The sequence below is a fragment of the Mustela nigripes genome, chromosome 3, assembly GCF_022355385.1.
Source record: "Mustela nigripes isolate SB6536 chromosome 3, MUSNIG.SB6536, whole genome shotgun sequence".
NCBI lineage: Eukaryota > Metazoa > Chordata > Mammalia > Carnivora > Mustelidae > Mustela > Mustela nigripes.
In genome coordinates, this window is record NC_081559.1 from 47,339,039 (window position 1) to 47,363,519 (window position 24,481).

Genomic DNA, 24,481 nt, shown 5'->3' on the forward strand with positions numbered 1-24,481 from the left:
ATGACCACTAAGCTGGCACTACAAGACATATTGAGGGGCGTTCTATAAAAGAAGAAAGAGCCCAAGAGTAACACAGAACAGAAAATTAAGGAGACAATCAATAGAAACACAGACATCCCAGACAACATGATGTCAATAAAAACTTCTTTCAATAATCACTCTCACCATAAACAGCCTAAATACTCTCATAAAATGGCACAGGGATGCAGACTGGCTAAAACAACAGGACCATTCATATGCTGTCTTCAAGAGACACATTTTGAACCTTAAGATACATCTAGACTGAAAGGAAAGGGTGGAGAAACATTGTTCATACCCATGGGCCTCAGAATAAAGCTGGGGTAGCAATTCTCATATCAGATAAATTAGATTTTAAGCTAAAGACTGTAGTCAGAGTACAGAAGGATACTACATCATTCTTAAAGGGTCAATCCATGAAGAAGAGCTAACAATTATAAATATTAATGCCCCCAACATGGGAGCAGCCAACTACATAAGCCAACTGTTAAACAAAATAAAGAATCATATTGATATGAATTCATTAATAGTAAAGGATCTTAACATGCCACTCTCAGCAACAGATTAAGCAGAAACTCAAAGAAACAAGAACTTTACATGACACACTGGACCAGATGGATCTCACAGATATATACAGAACATTACAACCTAAAACAACAGAATACTCATTCTTCTCGAGCACACATGGAACTTTCTCCAGAACAGACCACATACTGGGTCCAAATAAGGGCTCAACTGATACCAAAGATTGAGGTTATTCCCTACATATTCTCAGAATACAATGCTTTGAAACTGGAACTCAACCACAAAAAAAGTCTGGAGGGAATTGAAACACTTGGAAGCTAAAGACCAAACTGCTTAAGAATGTTTGGATCAACCAGGAAATCAAAGAAGAACTTGAACTATTCATGGAAACCAATGAGAATGAAGATACATCAGTCCAAAACCTATGGGATACAGCAAAGGAAAAGGATCAATAAGATCAATAAAACACTGGCCAAACTAATCTGAAGGAAAAGACAGAGTACCCAAATTAATAAAAAAAAGCTGATTCTTTGAAAGGATCAAGAAGATCAATAAAACACTGGCCAAACTAATCCGAAGGAAAAGACAGAGTATCCAAATTAATAAAATTATGAATGAAAAGGGAGAGATCATGACTAACATCAAGGAAATAGAAACAATCATCAGAAATTATCAACAGTTATATGCCAGTAAGTTAAGCAACCTAGAAGAAATGTATGCATTCCTGGGAACCTATAAACTTCCAAGACTGCAACAGGAAGAAATTGACAACCTGAACAGACCAGTGTCTAGTAACAAGATTAAAGCAGTCATCAAAAACCTCCCAAAAAACAAGGCCAGAACCTGATGGATTCCCTGGGAATCCTTCAAAGAAACTTTGAAAGAAGAAATAATACCTATTCCCCTGAAGCGGTTTCAAAAAATAGAAACAGAAGGAAAACTTCAGGATTCTTTCTAGGAAAACCAGCATTACCTTGATCCGCAAACCAGGCAAAGACCCTACCAAAAAGGAGAATTTCAGACCAATATCCTTGATGAGTATGGATGCCAAGATTCTCAACAAGAGCCTAGTTAATAGGATCCAACAGTACATTAAAAAGATTATCCACCAGGACCAGGTGGGATTTATTATCCCTGGAATGTAGTAATCCCCATGCTTTTTAAATAATCAGCCCCACTATATGTGCACTCTGACTGAATAAAGTTCAAATTTTTATACTGATGCCCTTAAGTCTGCTCTAATTCATTGAGCTTACTACATGACTAGTCTTTGGAGGAGACAAAATTCGTGCTGGCCCACGAGGCAGGGTGGATTTGAATAGTGAGAAAAGAATACTCCAGGCCCTAGGAATGTTCTGTGAAGAACATATGGCTGTGAGTGCACTGCTTTGCCTAGAGCATCCTCAACACACAAGGGAGGAAGAGGAGGCTAGCAAAATAAGCTGGGGCTGGACTGAAAGGATTTTCTGTCCTAGAGTAACAACTTTGCATTGCCTGTGATAGCATTAGACTTTGAAAGTTGTTGGGTAGAATACTTCCATAAACTCAAGTTTGAAAAGATAGATCTGCTGGCATAGGGCATAATTGTAAGAGAGAAGAATGAGCAGACTGCTACTGTAACAGAGAAGATCAAAGGTAAGAGAGACCTGAATTAGGGCAAGAGCTGTTAAAAATGAGAAGAATCTTCCAAAAGGAGAATTAAAAGAAGGTGGTGGCTGACTGCTCCCTTGCTTTGCTCCCACATCCTCCCAACATCTAGCAATCCAAACAGATGACATCAGTTTTTAGCCTGGATGATCCATGATATAATATTAACAATAATAAATAATAGCAACCACATTTCCATGGTGCTTTCTGGATGCCCAGCACCTGTCTAAGGGCTTTATGTGTAATAATTCCTTTAGCCTTCATAATAACCCCATGACATCAGTAGTAGTATTTCCATTGCACAGATAGAAAACCTGAAGCTCATAGAGGTTAGGGGATGTGTTCAGTCACAGAATCATGAGGGACAGACAGGACTGGAATACCAGTGATCTGGCCCCAGAATCTAATGCCTCTCCTGATGGTCCCATTAGCAAGAACTCCCTTGTGGGTTTTAGCCCTTTTAACTTTTTATGTGTTGAAAAGGAAATATTCAAATGGAACATCTAGCTGGGAGGGGAGATGGGAACCTAGAACTCAGAGGTCAGTACTGAGGAAACAGAATTGAATGCTAGGTGTACCTCACTCAACTAACCTGAATCCCTGAAAGTCACCATTACTGAATTTGACATTAGAATTTAACCCACTATTTGGCTATTGTGGACAATGCTGCTATGAACAGTGGGACGTATATGGTCCTTCTTTTCACTACATGTGTATCTTCAACAGACAAATGGATAAAGAAGATACAGTCCATTTACACAATGGAGTATTATGCCACCACCAGAAAGGATGAATACCCAATTTTTGCATCAACATGGATGAGACTGGAGGAGATTATGCTGAGTGAAATAAGTCAAGCACAGAAAGTCAATTACATATTGTTTCACTATTTGTGGAATATAAGCAAAAGCATGGAGGACATTAGGAGAAGGAAGGGTAAATGAAGGGGGAGATATCAAAGGGGAGACAAACCATGAGAGACTGTGGACTCCAAGAAACAAACTGAGGGTTTTGGTGGGGGGGGGTTGGCCCTGTGATGAGTATTAAGGACAGCACATATTGCATGGAGCACTGGGTGTTATACATAAACAATGAATCCTGGAACACTACAACAAAAACTAATGATGTTACTATATGGTGACTAACATAACATAATAAAAAAATACAGAAATAAAGAAAGAATGAATGAATGTAATGCACTGATTTTCTGTACTCCAGGGGAGGGGACCTGATGGAGCTGGTAGTGAGACAATAAAGATTTTCAGCCCCATTGGAAATAGTGCCCACAGACTTCCTCATCAGAGGTCGCAGGAGTAAGGGTCTGCTTATCTTTTGTTCTCTCACACTGCAGTTCTGGTAATCTGCTGTTGGATCAAGTACTATATTCATTTCCATTTGGTTCTAGGAAATCAGGTGGTTCATGATATTTTCATGCTCATTTTTAAAATTCCAACCTGCTTTAGGCTTCTGAAAATCTCAAACATCATGCCATGAAATATTGAGTTCAGGTATCTAGACATCATTGGGAAATCAAAGAACTGTGTAGCATCATGGCTTTAAAAAAAATGCTTTGCATAACACCTGAGTGTGGATCTTAGTTCTGCCGCTTATAAGTTTTCCATTTTTGGACAAACTACTTTCTGTCTGTAATAACACCCATCTAATGGGAGCACTGTTAGGTTTAGAGGAAATGACATACACAAGTCATTTGTTAAACTTCCTATGAAGAAGGTCTGTAAATTTGAGCTGCAATCGTTATCTGATCTCTAAAGATGTCCACTTTTGTGGACATAGAAGCAGTAAAAATTATCCCCCAAATGGATTTCCCTAAAAATGTAATACAACCACTTCAAGGGATGCCTGACAGGATATTTTAGTACTTAATCTAACTGCAACTCTGGAGAGGGAAATATCATACCATCACACACAATTCAGGACATCCAAAAAAAACAAGCGAAATACTCCGACCAGCTGTTAATACACAGATAGCATGTTAACGGAGGTAATCATGGAATTCACTGCTTTAGATTTATTCGGCCATTACATGCCCAGAGACATTCGTCAGAAATTGTTGACTGCCCTTTTAAATAGTTTTCCTTTAGTTAGGTGGGCAGTATTTTTAAACCCAAAACACAAACACTGGATCCAACAGAATTCTACGTCAAATATTTAAAAAGATCTACACATACACTGGCTTTAAGAAAAACAGAGATTTGAAAAGTATATTTATAGGGACAGATGCTGTGTTTGTGTAGCCAAGTCTTAAAAAGTCCTACCTGAGGCAAAATAGTTCCCTTTGGGGAGATTTTGCCAGGTCATTGTGAAGGCTGGACACTTTGTTCAGGCCTATTGTGATGACTATTTATAAGTCAGTAAAGGATAGAATTAACAGTTTTCTGCACAGACGTTTTCTATTGAAATTTACCTAAGTATCTCATTTAACATTCACAAAACCAGTATGGGGTAAGTGATCCTATCTCCAATTCATGAGGAGGAAATCAAACTCAGGAAAAAAAAATAAAAATTAAGGACACAAAGTTTTAAATAATGCGCTAGGACCCAGGTTGTTTTTTTTGTTTTTTTTTTTTTTAAATATGGAAGTTCCCTTCTTTCATATTGCATTGCCTTATGAAAATTACTGGCCAAGTGTCTCACTTTTGGAAATAGCTTTTGTATTAAAATATACAGGAAGGAAAGGCTGTTGATGATGGGAAGTGATTTAAATGTCCCTTAAAGTGATTTCAGGGGAGATTATTTTTAGATTTTTTTTAGGTCATAAATGGGAAGACATGATGGTACAAGCATATATGGCAGGCTGTTCAGAGTATGTTCTGTTGCCTTTGGAAACTGCAATTTCCAGATGCCATTGAGTTCTGGTTTTAGATCACTATTTTCAGACCCACTAATAAAATGTAGATAAAAGTAAAATTCTTAATATTGCAACCCCCAGAATGATTCCTAAATAGTGAAAGATCTTTATCATTTATAATTCATATCCTGCTTGACATAGGCAAATACTTTCATGGTTTAGTGAAGATCCATAATATTATAAATACCTTAACCAGAATTTGGCGATTTAGAAATTGATCATATGAATGAATCAGAAAGAAATGTATTGATGGTAGTCTTGACAGGCCTGGTGGAAGGCTCTGGTTGCTCTAAAAAAAAAAAAAAAAAAAAATAACGACATTTATGTGCATGTGTCCAAAGACATATGCACAAAGTTTGATTTCTTACTGATATTATTTTATTATTTAAAAATATTTGGATGGTTAGAGTTACCATGAGATTCTTTTAATCTGTTGTAATTCTATGTGTCTTTATCGTATTTTACCTGGTATTCAAACTAGACTTTTAAAGTTTGAAAGCAGAAACCCTGTTGTTATAAGTTAAATAATCATCTCTACATTGAAAAAATATATTTCAAGGTGTTTATTTATTCATGCCATGGGCCTCCTTTCAAAAAAGTTTTTAAAGGAATAAAGTATATATTTTAAAAAACTGATTAGTCATTTTTAATACATATATCAAAACATTTTTGGAAGTTGTGATAGAATATATGTGCTTGTTATGATGGTTTAGTATTACAAGATCTATAGTTCTGAAATATTGACAGTATAAACGGTATTGATATGTTGGCAATACTTAAAGTGTCCCCAACTAATGATGATTCACCCTAGGATTTTGGACTTTACTATGGCTCAAGAGTGACACGCATTCAGTAGAGACCACACGTCAGCGAATTCTGAATTTGGAGCTTTCCCTGCGCTAGGGATAGGCAGTAAAATCCTCTCTCATGATGCTGGCCAGTAGCAGTGACCCCCAGCTCCCATATGAGGACTTGATCATGAGGACAAACAACCGATCCACTTACAGCTACTCTGTACCCATACAGCTATTCTGTGTTTCACTTTCAGCAGAGCATTCAAGCCATCACATGACGTACACAAAACTTCGTTATACAACAGGCTTTGTGGGAGGATGATTTTGCCCAACTGTGGGAAAATATAAGTGTTCAGAGAAAGTTAAGGTAGGTGAGGCTAAGCTGTGAAGTTCAGCAGGTAAGGTGTATTAAGTGCACTCTCAGTTTATACTATGTTCAACTCATTCAACTGTGCTCAATGGACTTATCTGGACATAATGCCATTGTAAGCCAAGGAACATCTTTAATGTGATAGGACAAGATCTGTTCTCTGTTGGCGACAAGTCCCAGCAACTGCTAATCACACTGAACATGTTGCGTATATGCACAATAAAGACATGCTAAACTTCAGCGGAATGTTAGTGAAAAGGTAAATGTAATTTTTTCCACCCAAATTCATCCTATGCATGGACCCCACATCCAGAAAGCCTGTTAAGTAATCGGTTTTCTAAAAGTTTGTATCAACAATGATTATTTGCTGTTATTGTATGCTAAGGGGCCTCTACTATAGTATCTTCAGAACATTTAAAGTAGACTAAACATTTTTAAAGAACAAGCAGACACATGTTTTGGTGTCTAATGTGGTGGAAGGCTTATTTCTCAGGCACAGAACACTAAGGCAGGTGGCTCTCCTCCGTAATGTAATTCAAGGACCCAGATTTCTTCCAGCTGTGTCTGCTTTCGCATCTAGGGCCTTGCTGTTGTCTAAATTCTGCAGATAGAAGGGAAAGAGGATGTGAAACCAGCACTCTGGCTTCTTAAAGAGCTTTGCCCCCCCCCCCCAATATTTCCCTTGGCAAGAATGAGTCACATGGTCCCATCTGGGCATCACTTCTGCTAACAACTCTATACAGTGGAGTGGAGAGCACAAAATTTGGGTGGACGGCTAGCTGTAGCTCCCACAAGTTTTCTCTTAGAGCCTTTGCATGGTAGAGCTGGGGGAAGTTTTCCTAACACTGTACCACCCTTCACATTCCTAGATGAACCCTACTTGGTTTTGGTGGGTGGTGGTTTTTCTAAATTGCCAAGCTAGAGGAGACGAAAAACAAACAAAAGCAACTGGCAGGTCTTGCTCTGCAAATGGAAGCACCTTAGCTGCAAACCTAGGAGTCATCTTGAGCTGTCCTTCTCTTTCCTCCACAAAGGTCATCTATCTGCTGCTCCCTCTTTTACCTCCTGAGTACTACTTAAATCCGACTGCCCCTGCCACAGCCTCACTTCAGAGTCTCATCAGTTCTTTCCTGGATAACGTCTACAATAGCCTTCTGACTGAACACTCGGTCTACAGCTTTGTCCTTCTTCCAGGGCCATCCTCTCTAACAAGGTTCTCAAATTCTGAAAACTTCATACCTCTCTCAATAAACAAACTGAAAACACATCTCAACACATGCACTTTGCCTTCCTTAAGTCATGCTTACTCTTTCACCATGACATTTGTCCTAAAATGCTATGATTTTAAAATGGAGAGATTAAAGTATGTCTAGATTCAAACCCCTCAGATTGCGTATCTAGAAATAGGGAGTTTTAACATGATCTTCTCCACCCAGTGGATTACTTGATACACACCTGTATCAGTCTGGGTTCTGTCGGGTCTCTTAAGACACTACAATATTACAGGACTGAGGAGTTCACAGAAGAATTACCGCTCACCTGGATGAGGTAGAAGCTGGGAAATGAAGGTCTGTCTGCAAAGGGGTAGTCAGAGCGACGGAGAAACAGTCACTGTCTCAACTAGAAGCATAAAACCTGGGGTTTACAGGAGTCTGAGGAGCAATGGGTCTGACCACGACAAGGCATGGGAAATGGGCGCTCCCACACAGGGCTCCCGTAAACACTTATAAAGAACTGTCCCCATGACTCCCACAACCTTCTGAGTATAATGGCCTGCGTTTCACCTGGGCCTGCTAAATCTCCACAAGCTCCTCTCATCACAGAGCTAATGCATAACTACTGGAAAGGCAATGAAAGGGAAATCTTCCCAGCCTTAGGAGAGATGACATGTGGTCAAAACCAGTTGACAATAAGCATTCCTATACAACATACTTGGAACACGGCCACCTCGGGATGGGGACGGATAGTCTAACCTGGACTGAGATTTTTCTGAAACACACCAGATTTTGTCTTACCCAGTTTTAAAATAAGTATGTAATGGGGATTAAAAGTACAGCACAGGGAATATAGTCAGTGACACTGCAGTAAAGTTGTATAGTGACACATGTAACTACACTTAACATGGTGATCACTGTGTAATGTATAAAATTAATGAATTACTATGCTGTACACTTGAAACTAATGTAACACAGTCAAGTATATATGCTTCAGTTAACACAGCCAGTAATGTCCTGGACACAGGCTATGGAAACATTTTTCCAGATAATATTTGTTCTCTGCAAGAGAAAGAAAAGCAAAATTAAACTCCTGAGACTATACTAAAAAAAAAACGTCTTTGGACAGTCAAGGAAACAATCAGCAACAACAAAAAGGCAACCTACTGAATGGGAAAATATATTTGCAAATGCTATATTTGATAAGGGGTTAATATCCAAAATAGATAAAGAACTTAAACAACTCAATACCAAACCAAACCAGTAACCTATTGAAAAGATGGGCAGAGGGCATCAGCAAACATATCTCTAAGGAAGACATATAGTTGGCGGGCACATGAAAAAATGTTCCATATCACTAATAATCAAGGAAAGGCAAATCAAAACCACAATGAGCTTATCACCTTATACCTGTCAGAATAGCTAAAACAAATACAAGAAATAAGAAGTGCTGGCAAAGACATGGTGAAAAAGAAACTCTTGTGTACTGTTCGTGGGAATGCAAACTGTGCAAACACTGTGCAAAACAGTATGAGATTTCTTAAAAAATTAAAAGACAAAGTTAGCAAATAATCCAATAATTACAACACTGGGTATTTCCCTAAAGAAAATGAAAACACACACAAAAAGATATACGCACCCCTGTATTTAACACAGCATAATTTAGAATAGTCAAGATATGGAAATAATCCAAATATCCATCCACAGATGAATGGATAAAGATGTGGTATATGTACACAATGGAGTATTACTCAGCCATAAAAAATACTGAAATTTTGCTATGTGTAGTAACATGGATGAATGTATAGGGTATAATAGTAAGTGAAATGATTTAGTCAGAGAAAGACAAATACCAAAAGAATAAATTCATATAGAGTTTAGGAAAAAAAGAAAAAGGACAAACAAAAACAGTCTTTAATACAGAGAATAAACTGGTAGTTGCCAGAAGCAAGGTGGGTGTTTTGCGGCAAGTAACATAATTATGTTTACTTACATATATCTGGAGGTGCAGGGGCCACGTGAGACTCATCAGAACCTGAAGATCCTGCAGTTGAAAAGGCTTTGGGACTGACAACCCTTTTAACTAAAGAGCAAAATCCTGGGAGATAGGAAACCAGTCTGGCTCTATTACAGAGCACCTAAGAATAACACAAAAATTAACATTATTTGTTCTGGATTTAAGTGTTATACTTACACAGACAATCTTTCGCAAATCCTCACTCTGCAATCTATCTTTCAAAACAAGTCTTAACTCTATTATTGAGCAACTACCATACAACAAGCATTCTGTATTTAATTTTAAAAACAAAACAAAACAAACAATAATTTACTTTGTGTAAAAGTATACGGCCTTTCCAATAAAGGCTAGAATCAAGAGTGCCACACAAGAGAGAATAGGAACCTCTAAAACTTGCCCTATTTGGAACAACATTAAAAAGGTAGTATAAATAAATTTTTCTATTATTTTTTATTTTTTTAAAGGTTTTATTTATTTATTTGACAGAGAGAGAGAAAAAGCAGGTTCCCCACTGAGCAGAGATCCTGATGTAGGGCTTGATTCCAGGACCCTAAGATCATGACCTGAGCTGAAGGCAGAGGCTTTAACCCACTGAGCCACCCAGGCACCCCAAATTTTTCTACTATTAAGGAAACTTCAACACCTTTAGTACACGGCTTTGTGCTGAATTTTTTGCACCTTTGTTCATTTCCTGGACTCTGAGGTCAGTTACAACAGCTGACTGTGTAAATGTCCTTCATGCATAAACATCTAGCAAAGTACTTGGGTCAGATATAATTCATTCTTTTATTATTTTTTAAAGATTTTTTTTGAGAGAGAACGTGGGGGCACGCGCGCGCGCACACACACACACACACAGGAACACACAGGGGGAAGGTGCAGAGGGAAAGAATGACTCTCCAGCAGACTCCCCACACATAGCTGGATGCAGAGCTTGATCTCAAGACCCTGAGATCATAACCTGAGTGGTAACCAAGAGTCTGATGCTTAACTGACTGCCCCACAACAGAATGCAGGAGTTGGCAAAGTACAGTTGAATACACCCTGCTATTTTAGTAAATAAAGTTTTATTCTAACATTGCCATACCTATTTATTTATGTACTGTGGCTGCTTTCATGCCATAATGGCAGTTAAGTAATTGCAGAGACTATATGGTACAGAAAGCCTAAAATATTTACTTATCTGCTCCTTCACGTTAAAAAACAAAAATGCCAACTCTTAATTCAGTAGAAAATATGTAAGAACAAATACTGTATTATCTGTGAAATGCTATTAAAGGATTTAAAAAATTAAGAGATCCTTGAGAGAGGAGGAAAAAGTTTCATAGAGAATATAGTAGGTTTTGAAGAAACAGCAGAAATTTGAAGAGGAATGGGGCATTTCAGTGAGTGACTTTCTGGAACAAACGTACAGTCATAAAAGGTATATTCAAAAGGTGATAAATTCAGTGAGGTTAGATATTTAAGGGAGTGCAGTAAAAAACAGACTTAAAAGTTAAATTGTGGGCAATTAGAAAAAGCTTTACATCTGACATAGTAAAAGTCTTGTTACAAGACAACAAATCAGAATTTTAATCTGGAGGCAGGGAAGAATAGAGGGGCAGAATGTTTCAGAAATGTACCACTTAGGGCAGGATGGACTGGAGTGGGATTAGAGAATGGGGATTGGTGTGGTATGAAAATGAGGTACCACGATGTTGACTTAGTCCAGCCATTTGATACTTTAGCATCATTCCTTTTCCCTTTCACAAAGTAGTCTGAATTCCAACCCATGTTCTCCGACTTTTATAGTAAGTAAGAGAGAACATTCTAACTTGTTTTTCTACCTCTCTGGCATTTCTTACTAACTTTACCACCTTTTCCTTTTCAATTTTTTAGTCACATAAAAATACCTGCAACACTTCCCACATTTCTCTGCCTTCTTTTATACTGCCCTAAGATTTCTTCCACTAAAATGTCCTTTTCCCTCTCCTTCTAGGTCTAGCAAATTTCAACTCTATCTTCAAGACCTGGATAAACAGAACCCTCTTTATGTATCTCTGAAGTACAAGGTCTGTCTCCAGAAAATGGCCACCCGAAAATTTAAGCATCTTTCCTTGGGTCAGGACCCAACATGCTCAAAGAGATAAATGTGATAATTATTACACTTTAACCTAGACAAACTTAGACTTTTGGGTGTTTCTATAATTTAAATTTACATTTACAAATGAAGACATTTACATTTAATAGAATATGGCTCAGGATCTAAAGGCAATATAAAATTTTAAACTCCAGAAGTATTTTGGGCAAGTCCTCAAAATAGTAACAGGCTCAATAGGAGATTATCTGAAAGGGGCAATATTAAATAACAAATACTCAACAGATGTTAGTTACTGTGGGCTAGGTTCTGTGCTAAGTGCTTTACATGCACTGTTTTACTAATCTGCACAAAATACTTCCATATACCATTAAAATTAAAGTATGATTATCAAAATATTATTTTTGATAATAAATTGCTTCACAAGCAAAAAGGAAAAGAAGTATTATCCAAGTTATTTTAAAAACTTCCCAATATTATTAAGAATTATTTCAGTCCGTGAATGCCAAGGCCACTTTTAGATTTTTTTTCCTTGATGGTTTAATGAAAGTTATAATAAAATGTGAGTTTTGTTGCCAACCTAAGAAAACCGAATCGTTACTTTATTTTTATTTCATTTTAATGGCAAAAGAAGCCAGTATCTAATTTGTCCACTGAAAGGAATAGCTGATGACAGTGTTAATGTGTTTCAAGTTTCCCTTTTAACCTATAGGATCCTCAAATTTGTTACTTGGCAGATTTTATGACATTGGGTCAGCTGGTAAATATAACTAAATATGACAGCCAATAAATAATTCAAAAATTAGTATAGCCAGTTTATTTTAGTATGAGGATAAGTACGATTTTATATATGACTACTTCAAACCTAGGTTTCTAGACTTGGGAAGATGACAGGTTATCAAATATAATTTTAAAATCTTTATTAGTATAAATACAGAAACTGTCTTTTAGACACTACTTTAGGATTAAGTCCTGCTTTTGGTCATGTGAGTAGAATATAGGATCTATACCAAAGACTTAGAACTAGTTATCTAGGAAATTCATCTATATCCATCAAGGAAATTCATTCATACCCAGCTACAGACATTTTTGTGTAGTCCACACTACTATAAAAAAAAAATCTGAATTGGGTCTAAACACTGAGAAATTACAGATTTCACACAAAAAGTCCAGATTTTTGGCTATTCTTGAAATCTCAGAAGTGCTGGCAGCAGTATTCATATTCCCAAATGGCATTAGTTAGCAATAAATCACCGTAGCTAAGGAAAGGCTGCTCCTGTTATATCAGAAATGAGAATTTCAGTTTGTCAAAGTTCCCACTGAGGCATCTTGATTTACCTGTCCAGCTTCTGAAGCGTGGACATTCATGACTCTTGCTATGTATGCTAATTAAATAGGTGAAGACACACATACTTGCCTATTTCCTAACTGACATTCAGTATTTCCAATGCATATAAACACAAATTTTTAAAGTATATTTGAATATTAAGATTTATTTTGTATGAACTTCTTTCTAACAATAAAAGATTTATGAAAGCATCTTTCAAAATATTCACCCTGCTGATCTAATTCATTTAAATAAAAATAAAGCCAGGTTGAACATTAGTATTCTATTCTAGTTACTCTGAGAGTACCCATGCTTCTATTACAACATTCCCTTTCTGGGGTTCTGGCTAAGTAAAAATTCAAGTTAAAATGGGGTCCAAAACTTTTATGAACTGACCCTACAGTCACATCATTAGATTCTTAACCTATCATGTTCAATTACACGAATATTACCCTGACTAATTGTTGCCATATTAATCCTCCTAACACAGCTTTGATTAAAAGATCACAATGTAAAGAATCAGATCTAAATACCAAGTGTGACATTCAAGCTATTACTCAATTCCAACTCCACAATACAACCTTAATTCCCTCTAATCTCTTTCATATATCTGACACTGCAGAATGCAGAAATGACTTTGAGTTTTGAAAGGGAAGATGTCTCTGAATACATCAGATTCTTCCCTTCAAGTCTTCCATTATCTAAATCCTACCATCTTTCAAAACTCAAGATTAAATGTTCTTTGATTAAGTGATCCCAAACCCCTTGTTTCTCCTCTTCACAAAGCTTTGAATCTGGATGTACTTTTGTGTAGCTTTTAAGAAATAATTACTTTACACCTTTATGGTAGCTATTTCATGTACTACTACTGTCCCCTACTATATGAAGTCCTTACAGTAGTATGAGTCTAAACACAATCAATATTTCTGGTCTATGAGAATCATATCTCTTGCTCTCATTTTGTACGATTTGGAAGGTTACTCACTTGACTGAAGCTGTTACAAAACCTTCAGTTTCGCTAACGAAAGAAAAAAATAGTTGAAAAATAGATTCTAAATAGTTACTCAAAAGGTCTTTTAAAAATATTGAAAGGATGTTGGCACTGAGTTCGTTTCCAAAAACGAATTTGTAGAAACAAGTACACGCGTGTTGTAGGAAACCTTTGTGTTCCAAACTACCTTCGAAGCGTACCAACATAATTTCACACCCCTTGCTTCCCCTGACATTCTTCATACACCTACGTCTAAGCACAAGAAAGCTGCCACCGATGTTACCATAATTAAACCCGTCCCTCCGTTTTCTAACAAGTACCCAAACCACTACACTGCTTAAGAGACTGTTTACTCACAGTGGCCATTTCCAGCGGGGCCGGCAGACGCAAATTATCTTCCCTTTCGTAAAGTTATTCCTGAGAACGTACAAAACAAAACAGGCCAGTGTGCGATTAAGCTGTACTAACACACAACTCGGGGAACGTCCACTATCTTCTACCATGTGTTGCTCCACCACGACCAAAGTCCAAGCTCCCCCTAAAATCCAAGAAGGCCAGAATTGGCCTCCAGTCCCTACAGGGCACAGATCCCTGCCCAGAGGAGGCCGTGCCGTACCCAGCCCTCCCGGTGTGTGCCCCCACCCCTCAGCCCCCGCTCCAGCAAGCAACTCGGACCAGATAAGGGCGGGGAACGAGGAGCCGAAGGCTTAAACAGAGTTCCAGGGTCGAACCGAGCATTTTAACACAGATTAGGGGGGGTCTGACCACAGCTCCAAAAAAAGGGTTCGAACGGAGCTGACGGTGAGGAAGCGAAAACAGCCTGCAGACGGAGTGACAGAACTAGGGACACCGACAGGGACCCTGTCGGAATAGGGGCAATACCGAATGCCGTGGCACCAAGAAGGCGGCGAATCTGGAGGGGCTATAGCGGGCGGAAACCATCCGTACCAGTCCCGCCGCCGCCGCCTCCAGCCGTCCCAGACCCTCACTCTTTGCGCCGTCAAAATGGCGGCGGCGACGGCCGCAGGGGTAGCGTAGACGCTGGCAGTGACCAGGCTGAAGAAGTTGCTCCTGAAAGCATCGATGGGAAGGATCGTCGAATTAATGATGCGCACGCGCACAAAAGGACCATAGAGCCTACCTCCTATTGGATAGCCGGGGGCAAACATGTAGGAGGAGAAAAGGTGAGGTGGGGTGACCTGGAAGGAGGAGGGTTCCTGATCTGGGTTGAGGGCTCTTTCTGTTTCCTTCATTAACTCATGGGTTCATTTGCTAGATTCCTCCACCCCAAGGCTTTCTAACTGCCACCAAGAGATACAATCTTAACTTCTTTATATCATAGTTACTGGTTTTTCACGAATCACTGTGTTCGTGATTTTCTGTTTATGTCCCTGGCCCTTAATAGGCTCAATAGGTATTTATCAAACGATTTATTTAGAAACATATATCATTTTCATTTATCAATTGTTTTTTAATTAACTGAAGTCCATACTTTCTTCATACCAATATTTCTGGGTAGGTAAGGTTAGGTAAGTTGGTCTCTGTTTCTGTTTCCTCACCTGTAAAAGGAGAATAATAGTGCTTGCTCCACACACTGTAAAGATCAAACGAATTTATCTATAGCTAACACTTAAAGCATACACATGCACACAGAGCTCGGAGCTTGGGAGTCACAGAAAGGCTTCTAAGAAAGGACCACTGAGCTGAGTGTTGAAGTTACATAGAACCCATTTTTTCATGCCTTGGAAATTTCTCTTCGGTTTACTTGTCCCGGTTATATAATAGGATTTCTGGTTGAATGATGATTGTAAGCTTTTTGATATCAGGTAGCATATGCTATTCATTTTGCCACGATAGAAATCATTTGTCAGGTTCAGGTGGGAGATAAAAGGAGTCAGTGATCAACAGTATGGCAGGAAGCTGTCAGGAGTAACATCATAGCACATATGCTTGTATGTGTTTTGAAAGATGGATGGGCTCTATGGCCATACCACCCTGAACGCGCCCGATCTCGACTGAAAGATGGATGGGTGTTTACCAGAATGCCAAGAAAAGATGTGGAGGGGTGAGGATACTTCAGGCAAAGGGAGCAGTGTGAACAGAGTTGTGGAATCTGAAACACTGTGCACATTTGGGGAGATCTACAGGTAGTCAAGGGAATGGGTTTGGCATGGACAGGGGCCCTGATCATAGTCATTCTTCAGTGCAGTACTAAGATAGATGTAATCTTGGAAGCAATGAGAAGCAACTGGGAAGACTGAAGCAGAGTCATGGCGTTACCAGATTTGTATCTTGGGAAGGTCCTCTGGCTGCCATTTAGAGGATGGATTGGAAGGGTGTGTGAGGATAACTTCTAAATTTTTGACTTAGGATATTTGGTGAATAGAGTTGCTTTTGTTTTATTGGGAATTCAGTAATATTAGTATTTGTGGAATGTATACTATGTGTTTGCACTTGGATAAGATTTTTCACATTATTTGTTTTAATTCTCATAACGATATGGAAAATAGAGCTTTATCCTCATGTTAAATATGAAGAAGAAATGAAAGAAGAAAGGGGCTAAGTATATTTCTGAGGCTTCCAGGGTTGGACTTAAATCAAGGTCTGTTAGGTTCAAAATAGTGTTCTCTCTCCCACATGTATTGTCTTCCAGAAGAACAGATGTTTGGAGAATGATGAAGAGTTTGGTTTGGGATAACTTCAGTTGTAAGATGCTTAAGGGACATTCATATGGAGTTGCCAATAAGTCATTTGAAAATAGGCCTATTGCTCAGGAAAGTGGTTTATATAGGAGACAGAAATTTGAGGGTCCTTGACATATGGGTAATTATTCAAGCCATGGGAACCTCTTATCCTGAAGTTCGACAATAGGCTTTATGAGAAGGAAGTGTCTGTGACACTTCTGAAATGTATGCACATTTTTGTATATTTGTAAATAGATTCATTTTTTTTTCCATAGGGAGAGGGTACATACCTTTTTCAGATTCTTGAAGGAGTTCATGACTCTGAATGTTCAAGAACTTCTAGTGTAGAGTACAAAAGAAAAAGGGCAAAGTCAGAATACTAAGAGATATTAATTAAAGGGGTAACAGAAGAAAACCTGGCAATGGAAACTGGCAAGTTTCAGTCAGAAAGTAGAAGGAAATCAGGAGACAGGATTCTAGACATCAAGAATTACTGTTATTATTGCTCCATATTATTAGATGTTACAAAAAGTTCTTATTGAGGTTCATCTTATTTGATAAATCCAGCAACAGTGACTTTTCCAGAGGAATTTCAGTGGAGTGGGGTGTGGGGAGGTGGAATTCTGATAACTTGGTATTCAGAGGATGAAACAGAAACTTCTTGAGGACAGAGACTTTATCTGTTTGTTCACTGTATTCTGGGACTTTACTGTATTCCTGCTACAGAGAGGTGATCAATAAATGTTTGCTGAATATGTGAAGTTGAATAGATGAAGCAGCGTGGGTCACTAATAACAAGCTACCATTAACAACAGCTGCTTTTTGTTTTTCTGTTTCCAGCCTCCATACCTTCATGACATCCATCTATCTGACAACTGGGCTGGGAGAGTAGTGGTGTCTATACTGCATAAGTGAAGAAAATGAGACTCAGGCTCGGTACACTGCTCGATGATGTACAATTACGTGTAGTGGTGAATGTGAGATTAAACCTTGGATTTGTCTGGCTCTGACATCTCCATGCCTTCCACAACAGTAAAACTCAGAAGACAGAGAGGTAAGTAGCTGTCTCTCAGATTATTTCAGTTTACTCTTATCTATTTTCCTTCTCCCTTCCCCTTTCTCTTGGATTGTTCTTATTCTACAGAGATGAAGGAGGACCATCGAAGAACTGTAAAAATTGATCCATTCACCACATTATGAGATTATTCAGAGGCCAATATGTAATTCTTGGGGGTTTTCTTTCTCATCTGACTTTTATAGCTGCCTGCTTTGATGTTTTTTGGTAAACATCTGGCTTCCCTTTTATTCTAGAAACACCAATTCTCAATAACAAAAGATGTATACTTATGCAAACTAAGAAACATATAGTAATCACTAAGTTCTCAACTTGGCAAGACTGTTCTGTTGCAGCTGGTTCTTTCTGTAAAAACAGTAGGATTATAAAAGCAAAAGACAAAATGGACTATTTTCTGCTCAGCCATGCATATCTAAAGCACATTAGAAGTTTGAAGACAATATCTCATGTTATTTTAAAAAATACTACATGGAGCTATTACCTGGTTGCAAGAAAACAACATGCAAAATGATAATAATAGAAATTTAAAAAGAGTGTGAATAAATGTAAAAATCTGTGAACACTTGGTTTTTATTATTTAACTCAATCATATTACTATTAAGAATACATCTTTTTAAGTTGCCTACATCAGTGATGGACTATCTCTTTAGTATTTGATATGTTAAGATAGACATATATTTTAGTCATTTCTAGAAAACTAAAGCTTTTCCTGGAAGCACCTTGTATGTTCTAGCCACCTATTGCTAGGTGGCAACACATGAATATTACAGAGAGTGAATGACCTGTATCTCTAGGACGTAATGGAAGAGAAGCCTTCTATTTAATATTTTGGTTTTTAGTTTGAATGTGATACATACAATCATTGGACTTTAATTGTAATATTAGATATAACAATTATCTATCTGGTCATCTTTCTGCCTCCTTGTCATTAAAATGGAGACCATAATATTATCTACTTTTTTTAAAGGACTTTATTTGTTTACTTGAGGGGAAGAGAGAGAGTGCACATGAGCTGGAGAAGGAGCGGAGGGATAGGAACAAGCAGACACTGTGCTGAGCCTGGAGACATGGGGCTCAGTCTCAGGACCCAGAGATCATGACCTGAGCTGAAATCATGAGTCAGACACTTAACTGACTCAGCCACCCAGGTGCCCTTAATATTATCTACTTTATAGATACATTTAGAAGATTATATGAGATAATCCATGTAAAGGATTTAGCACAGTGCACAGCACTTAGTGTGCAATAAATGTTAGCTGAGATCATCTTTAGTATGTGCTGCCGAAGTGAGCACTGAGATCATCTTTATCGTTATTATCAGCATTATCATCAGTGAACTCCTCTGAACTTTATACTTAAACAGCTTTGGTTTCCATGTATGTGCACAGTGTTTGTGGGAGTGATACAATAATGTTCTCTTACATGAGATTGACCAGGAGGAGGAAAGGAATGGTAGCATTGGGGCTTGAATAGTGTACATTACCCCAGATATGTATAATCAGAATCTATGAGGGTTTAGGAAGCTGCATTTTAAGAAATTCTCCAGGGAATTTTTATGAGAACTAGAATTTGAGGACCATAAGTAAAAGATAAAAAAAAAACTGTGCTAGGAAGAAGTGTAATACACACTATGAACACCAGCTGTCACTACTCTACAATTTAAAAACAAACTTGATCCTTAATAGCCAATGGGACTATTACAAGAACATTCTCTAAATTTCAAATGTAAAGATCCAGGGAAAGTGAACTGTGAGTTAAACAAATTTGGATTTTATTAAGGGTCTCTAGGACATATAAATGGCTCGCAAAGTGTAGTGGTTGTGTCTGTGTGAATAAACCTACATCAGGAGAATGATACCTTATCGTACTTGGGGAAATGAAGTGAATGTTCTGTGCTTTAAAAAATCAAATGGGGGGCACCTAGGTGGCCCAGTGGGTTAAGCCGCTGCCTTCGGCTCAGGTCGTGATCCCAGGGTCCTGGGATGGAGCCCTGCGTCATGCTCAGCAGGGAGCCTGCTTCCTCCTCTCTCTGCCTGCTTGTCATCTCTCACTGACAAACAAATAAATAAATAATCTTTAAAAAATCAAATGGGACTCTAGTCTGAAAGTATGTAAGACTGCTCAGTAACTGAGAATATCTTCATTTTCCTGGCCTTATGTCACAATGGAAGGTCTTGTGTAGTGTCCATACAAACATTTTCTTTATTTGTAGACATTGTACCATACTGGGAGATTTGGATTCAAGTTCTGCTTTTTTGTACAGTTTCCTTTGGATCACCACGACAATTCCTTAATATCTATAACCTTTGAGACAGGCAAAAAAAATAACCGCATAAAGATTGTCATTAGGAGAATCCAGATAATGTAATAAATGTGAAATGTTTCATAAATTTTGAAGCATTAAACTAATACAGAATATTATTTGAAGGCATACAGTGTTGGGCCTTTGCTTTGATACTGGTCTCTGGAACCCCACCAAAGCAGCCATTTTCATAAAAATGACTCTGGTTCTGCTAGGAGCCTAGTTATTTTCTCCACCAAGGTCTTTTGTTTCATTCCAAGGAGAGTTGCCTGATTAAATATAGGACACTCAGTTGAATTTGAGTTTCAGATAAAGAGTAATTTTCTAGTGTAAGTGTGCCCTAAATTTTATATGACAATCTAGCACATCTAACTCCAAGACAAACTAAGAAAGCTGTCCTGTATTCATGTGTCTACAGCCATCTAATTGCTTGCATCTTCTATTTTTCCTAGTACAAGAAAAGTCTGATTCAGACCGTAATGTAGGTCTAAAATGCTTTGAGAGAATTTATTGCCATCTAATAGCTCGTATCTTTAAAAATGTGTCATACTTCCTGTCTAGAAATGGCTTGCTTGGGCTTATACTCTAAAGATTGGTTGGAAAGAAGTGGGGTCTCTGAAGTAAAATAATCTTTGTAATTATTTTAATTTTGTTATATTCTGTTATCATGTTTGGTTTTGATTATTCATTAACATCTCTTTCTCTTTCGCACTGTGTGGTTTTTGGAGTAGAGGGAGGGAAAAGGTGAATCTACAAAATGAAACAATTCTAAAGCCATTGAAATGTTGGTATTATGAACAATGGGATGCATTTCTGATACAGCCCTCTCTTTCCACTTATATCTCATCCAGCAGATAATGCTATCAAAATGTATGTACTCTAGAGACATCCATTATAGAGTGTACAGCCCAATAATAGAGAACAGTAAGAAGGAATTGTGAGGAGTCAGATGTATGCTAAGTGTCAAGGAAGAGTCATCCTGGGGCGCCTGGGTGGCTTAGTCGGTTGAGCTTCTGACTCTTGATTTTGGCTCAGGTCATGGTCTCTAGGTTGTGAAATCAAGCTCTGGCTGGGGCTTTGTGCTGGACGTGGGGCCTTCTTGGGATCCTTGTCCCCCTGCCCACCTCTGTCTCTTAAAAAAGAGGAGTGGAGTGGGGAGAGAAAGTTGTCTGGAACTGAGAACTTCGCAGTTTCAAAGTATTTGGGGACAATCCACAAAATAGGAGTTTAACTACAATAAAATAAATTCTTTATTACACTTTCATTGGTATGCCCTGAAGTAGAATGAGGGATCACACTAGGAATCCTGAGGTGGTGAACAGATAAGTCTAGCAGGAAGCCCTTGAAGGTGCCCGTGGAAAAATGCCACCTTTGGGCTCAGCTGGTGTTAAATAGACCTGCCTGTGGACACTAGGTGGCGATATATGACAATGTGACGACTTGAGAATTTGTGGCGGATATTCTGAATTAGTGGGGGATGAGTTGTGAAATGGGTTTTTGTTTCCTGCTGTTAATGCAGAGCCTTTCAATTTATGGTAGAATGTTCTCTCAGCTGTGATCTTATGAAACTTACACAGGAACAGGAACCATTTCAGATCCACTTCTGGGGATTTCCTTTCTTTTTTCTTTTTTTCTAGGACTAATTACTTCACACTTCTGCAAATTATTTAGTTAGTCTCATCAGGCATTCAAACTTGATACCTATATCCAAATTTAGATCCTGAGGTGGTGAAGCTGTTTAACTGGTATTTGGGGTCATTAGAGGGAGCTGGAAGAACAACACTGCATGGAGGTGCTTTGAGCTATGAATGTGGATAAGACTGTATTCCTGGGCTGTGTGTTCCTGTCACTAAGAACATTTGCCAGTCTGCTGACAAATTGCAATGGGAATATCCCTTGGACACACTGAAGACCCAGTGCCCTGTCATTTGAGCGGAGCAGACACTTATCAGCCCACAGGAATATCAATGACTATATTACTTCCTATTTTCTTTTATATGGTTTTGATGATATTTGGTCACATTAGTGATGCTTGTTAATTAATTGCTTAAAGAAGCTTTTGTCTTTTAAAAATCAATAAAATCTTGGATTAGATATATTTTTTTCTCTATTTTAATTTTTATTGATATTTCTGAGTTCCTAGGAAATTGTGTGCATAGCAAATGATCACTGAAACATTTTTCTCTATTGTTTTGGGGATTCTCTGCACTCCCTCTTGTATTTATGCCCTTTCTCATTGCCTGACTAAAATAGAATGGTTTTGTTAGAATTTGGGGGAGAAACTTATCAAGCCTTTATTTTCAACGCTTCATTTTATAATGCTCCTGCCCCCTTTTCACCTTTACCTTTATCTTCAGCTATTTCCTGGCATTACCTACCTTTAGCTAAGCAGACTGCTTATTCCCATTTGAATTTTCCTCATCTTATCAACAGCTGGTATTATCCCTCTATTTTCCCTCCCTCTCTCTATATATGAGACTAGTTTTTCAGTATTTAGCTACAAAGCATCTCCTTCATGAAACTATGTCTGGATAACACACTAATCTTCTATTTTCCTAACTCATATATAATGTTGCTCAGCTTAGCTCATAATTACCTAGTCTCAGTTGCTTTTTGTTTGCACACATGCACACACCCATACACACACATACATAGACTAACCAGATTATGAGCTTTTTGAGAGTAAAGACTGTACCTCAATGACATCTACCAGTATGCTGCATATTGTGTATACACATATTCAAGAGATCTCCATCTTTTGTTTGTGTCTATGATCCCAGAGCCAAAAGCATAGTAGGTATTCAATAAATGTTCGTTGAAATGGCTGAAACATTGATTTAAACTACTCTGTTGAAGTACTAGATCTCTGCTAACACAAGATTGTGACACCTAGTGTTAAAAACTTGGTAGACATCACAATAGACCTTCTAGAGCTAGTTTAAGATTTATCTCTTCCATGACAAATTTGCAAGGTCAGTGCAATCCTCTTTTCTCCTCCTTGTCCTGATTTTTCTTTCTGAGTCTGAATTACTAAATTATCTTTTATCTATTGTTGTCATATCTACATTAGGTGAGTGCCTAAGATACCCATCTGTAGAATGTAATTAATAATGGTATCTACCTATTATGGTTGTGACAGTTTAACAGTTTGATATATATAAGTACTTAGCACTTCTGGCATATAATAGGTAATGGATTATTGTTGTTGTTGTTGTTGTTGTTATTTACTACTATCATTATTGAAATGAGTATGATTGTTCATTGTTTTCTGTGCATAGAGCCTGTCCTACCAACTAGATTTATAAACTCTTCAGGGGCAGTCATCTTCATTTAATATTTTAGGATCTGTCATGTTTCTTTTTCATTCCAAATATTGGTAATTCGTGTCTCCTTTTTTTTTCAGTCTGTCTAGTCATTTATTGATTTTATTGATTTTCTCCTAGTAATAGTTTTTGGTTTCATTGTTTTTATATTGTTTTTGTGTTTTTAATGCCATTGATTTTTTTTCTTTTTTTTTTAAATTTCTTTTCAGCGTAACAGTATTCATTGTTTTTGCACCACACCCAGTGCTCCATGCAATGTGTGTCCTCCCCAATACCCACCACCTGGTTCCCCCAACCTCCCACCCCTCACCCCCCGCATCCCTTCAAAACCCTCAGCTTGTTTTTTCAGAGTCCATAGTCTCTCATGGTTCACCTCCCCTTCCAATTTCCCTAAGCTTCCTTCTCCTCTCCATCTTCCCATGTCCTCCAAGTTATTTGTTATGCTCCACAAATAAGTGAAACCATATGATAATTGACTCTCTCTGCTTGACTTATTTCACTCAGCATAATTTCTTCCAGTCCCGTCCATGTTGCTACAAAAGTTGGGTATTCATCCTTTCTGATGGAGGCATAATACTCCATAGTGTATATGGACCACATCTTCCTTATCCATTCGTCCATTGAAGGGCATCTGGTTCTTTCCACAGTTTGGTGACCATGGCCATTGCTGCTATAAACATTGGGGTACAGTTGGCCCTTCTTTTCACTACATCTGTATCTTTGGGATAAATACCCAGTAGTGCAATTGCAGGGTCATAGTGAAGCTCTATTTTTAATTTCTTGAGGAATCTCCACACTGTTCTGCAAAGGGGCTGCACCAACTTGCATTCCCACCAACAATGTAAGAGGGTTCCCCTTTCTCCACATCCTCTCCAACACACATTGTTTCCTGTCTTGCTAATTTTGGCCATTCTAACTGGTATAAGGTGGTATCTCAATGTGGTTTTAATTTGAATCTCCCTGATGGCTAGTGATGATGAACATTTTTTCTTGTGTCTGATAGCCATTTGTATGTCTTCATTGGAGAAGTGTCTGTTCATATCTTCTGCCCATTTTTTTATATGATTATCTGTTTTGTGTGTGTTAAGTTTGAGGAGTTCTTTATAGATCCTGGATATCAACCTTTTGTCTGTACTGTCATCTGCAAATATCTTCTCCCATTCCATGGGTTGCCTCTTTGTTTTGTTGACTGTTTCCTTTCCTGTGCAGAAGCTTTTGATCTTGATGAAGTCCCAAGAGTTCATTTTC

General features: G+C 38.1%; 1 protein-coding gene and 1 long non-coding RNA gene across 5 annotated transcripts in view; one reads left to right on the forward strand and one right to left on the reverse strand.

Moving 5' to 3' along the window:
- MMADHC (metabolism of cobalamin associated D) overlaps nucleotides 1–14,884 on the reverse strand; it is a 29,828-nt gene extending 14,944 nt beyond the window's left edge. The window contains exons 1-3 of one of the 2 annotated variants that reach the window (XM_059393949.1): nucleotides 14,798–14,884; nucleotides 14,207–14,266; nucleotides 9,431–9,575 (exon numbers count right to left, since the gene is read on the reverse strand). In XM_059393949.1, the coding sequence (XP_059249932.1) occupies nucleotides 9,431–9,575; nucleotides 14,207–14,215 (154 nt within the window). In that variant the 5' untranslated portion in view covers nucleotides 14,216–14,266; nucleotides 14,798–14,884. Of the gene's footprint in view, nucleotides 1–9,430; nucleotides 9,576–14,206; nucleotides 14,267–14,731 lie in introns of both variants that reach the window. The other variant, XM_059393948.1, reaches the window with a different exon arrangement.
- Nucleotides 14,885–14,972: 88 nt separating this feature from the next.
- Nucleotides 14,973–24,481, forward strand: part of LOC132013738 (uncharacterized) — a 148,511-nt gene continuing 139,002 nt past the window's right edge. Inside the window, exons 1-2 of one of the 3 annotated variants that reach the window (XR_009403090.1) lie at nucleotides 14,973–15,033; nucleotides 17,374–17,587. This is a non-coding gene — a long non-coding RNA (uncharacterized LOC132013738). The remainder of the gene's footprint in view (nucleotides 15,034–17,373; nucleotides 17,588–24,481) is intronic. The other 2 variants (XR_009403089.1, XR_009403088.1) reach the window with 2 other exon arrangements.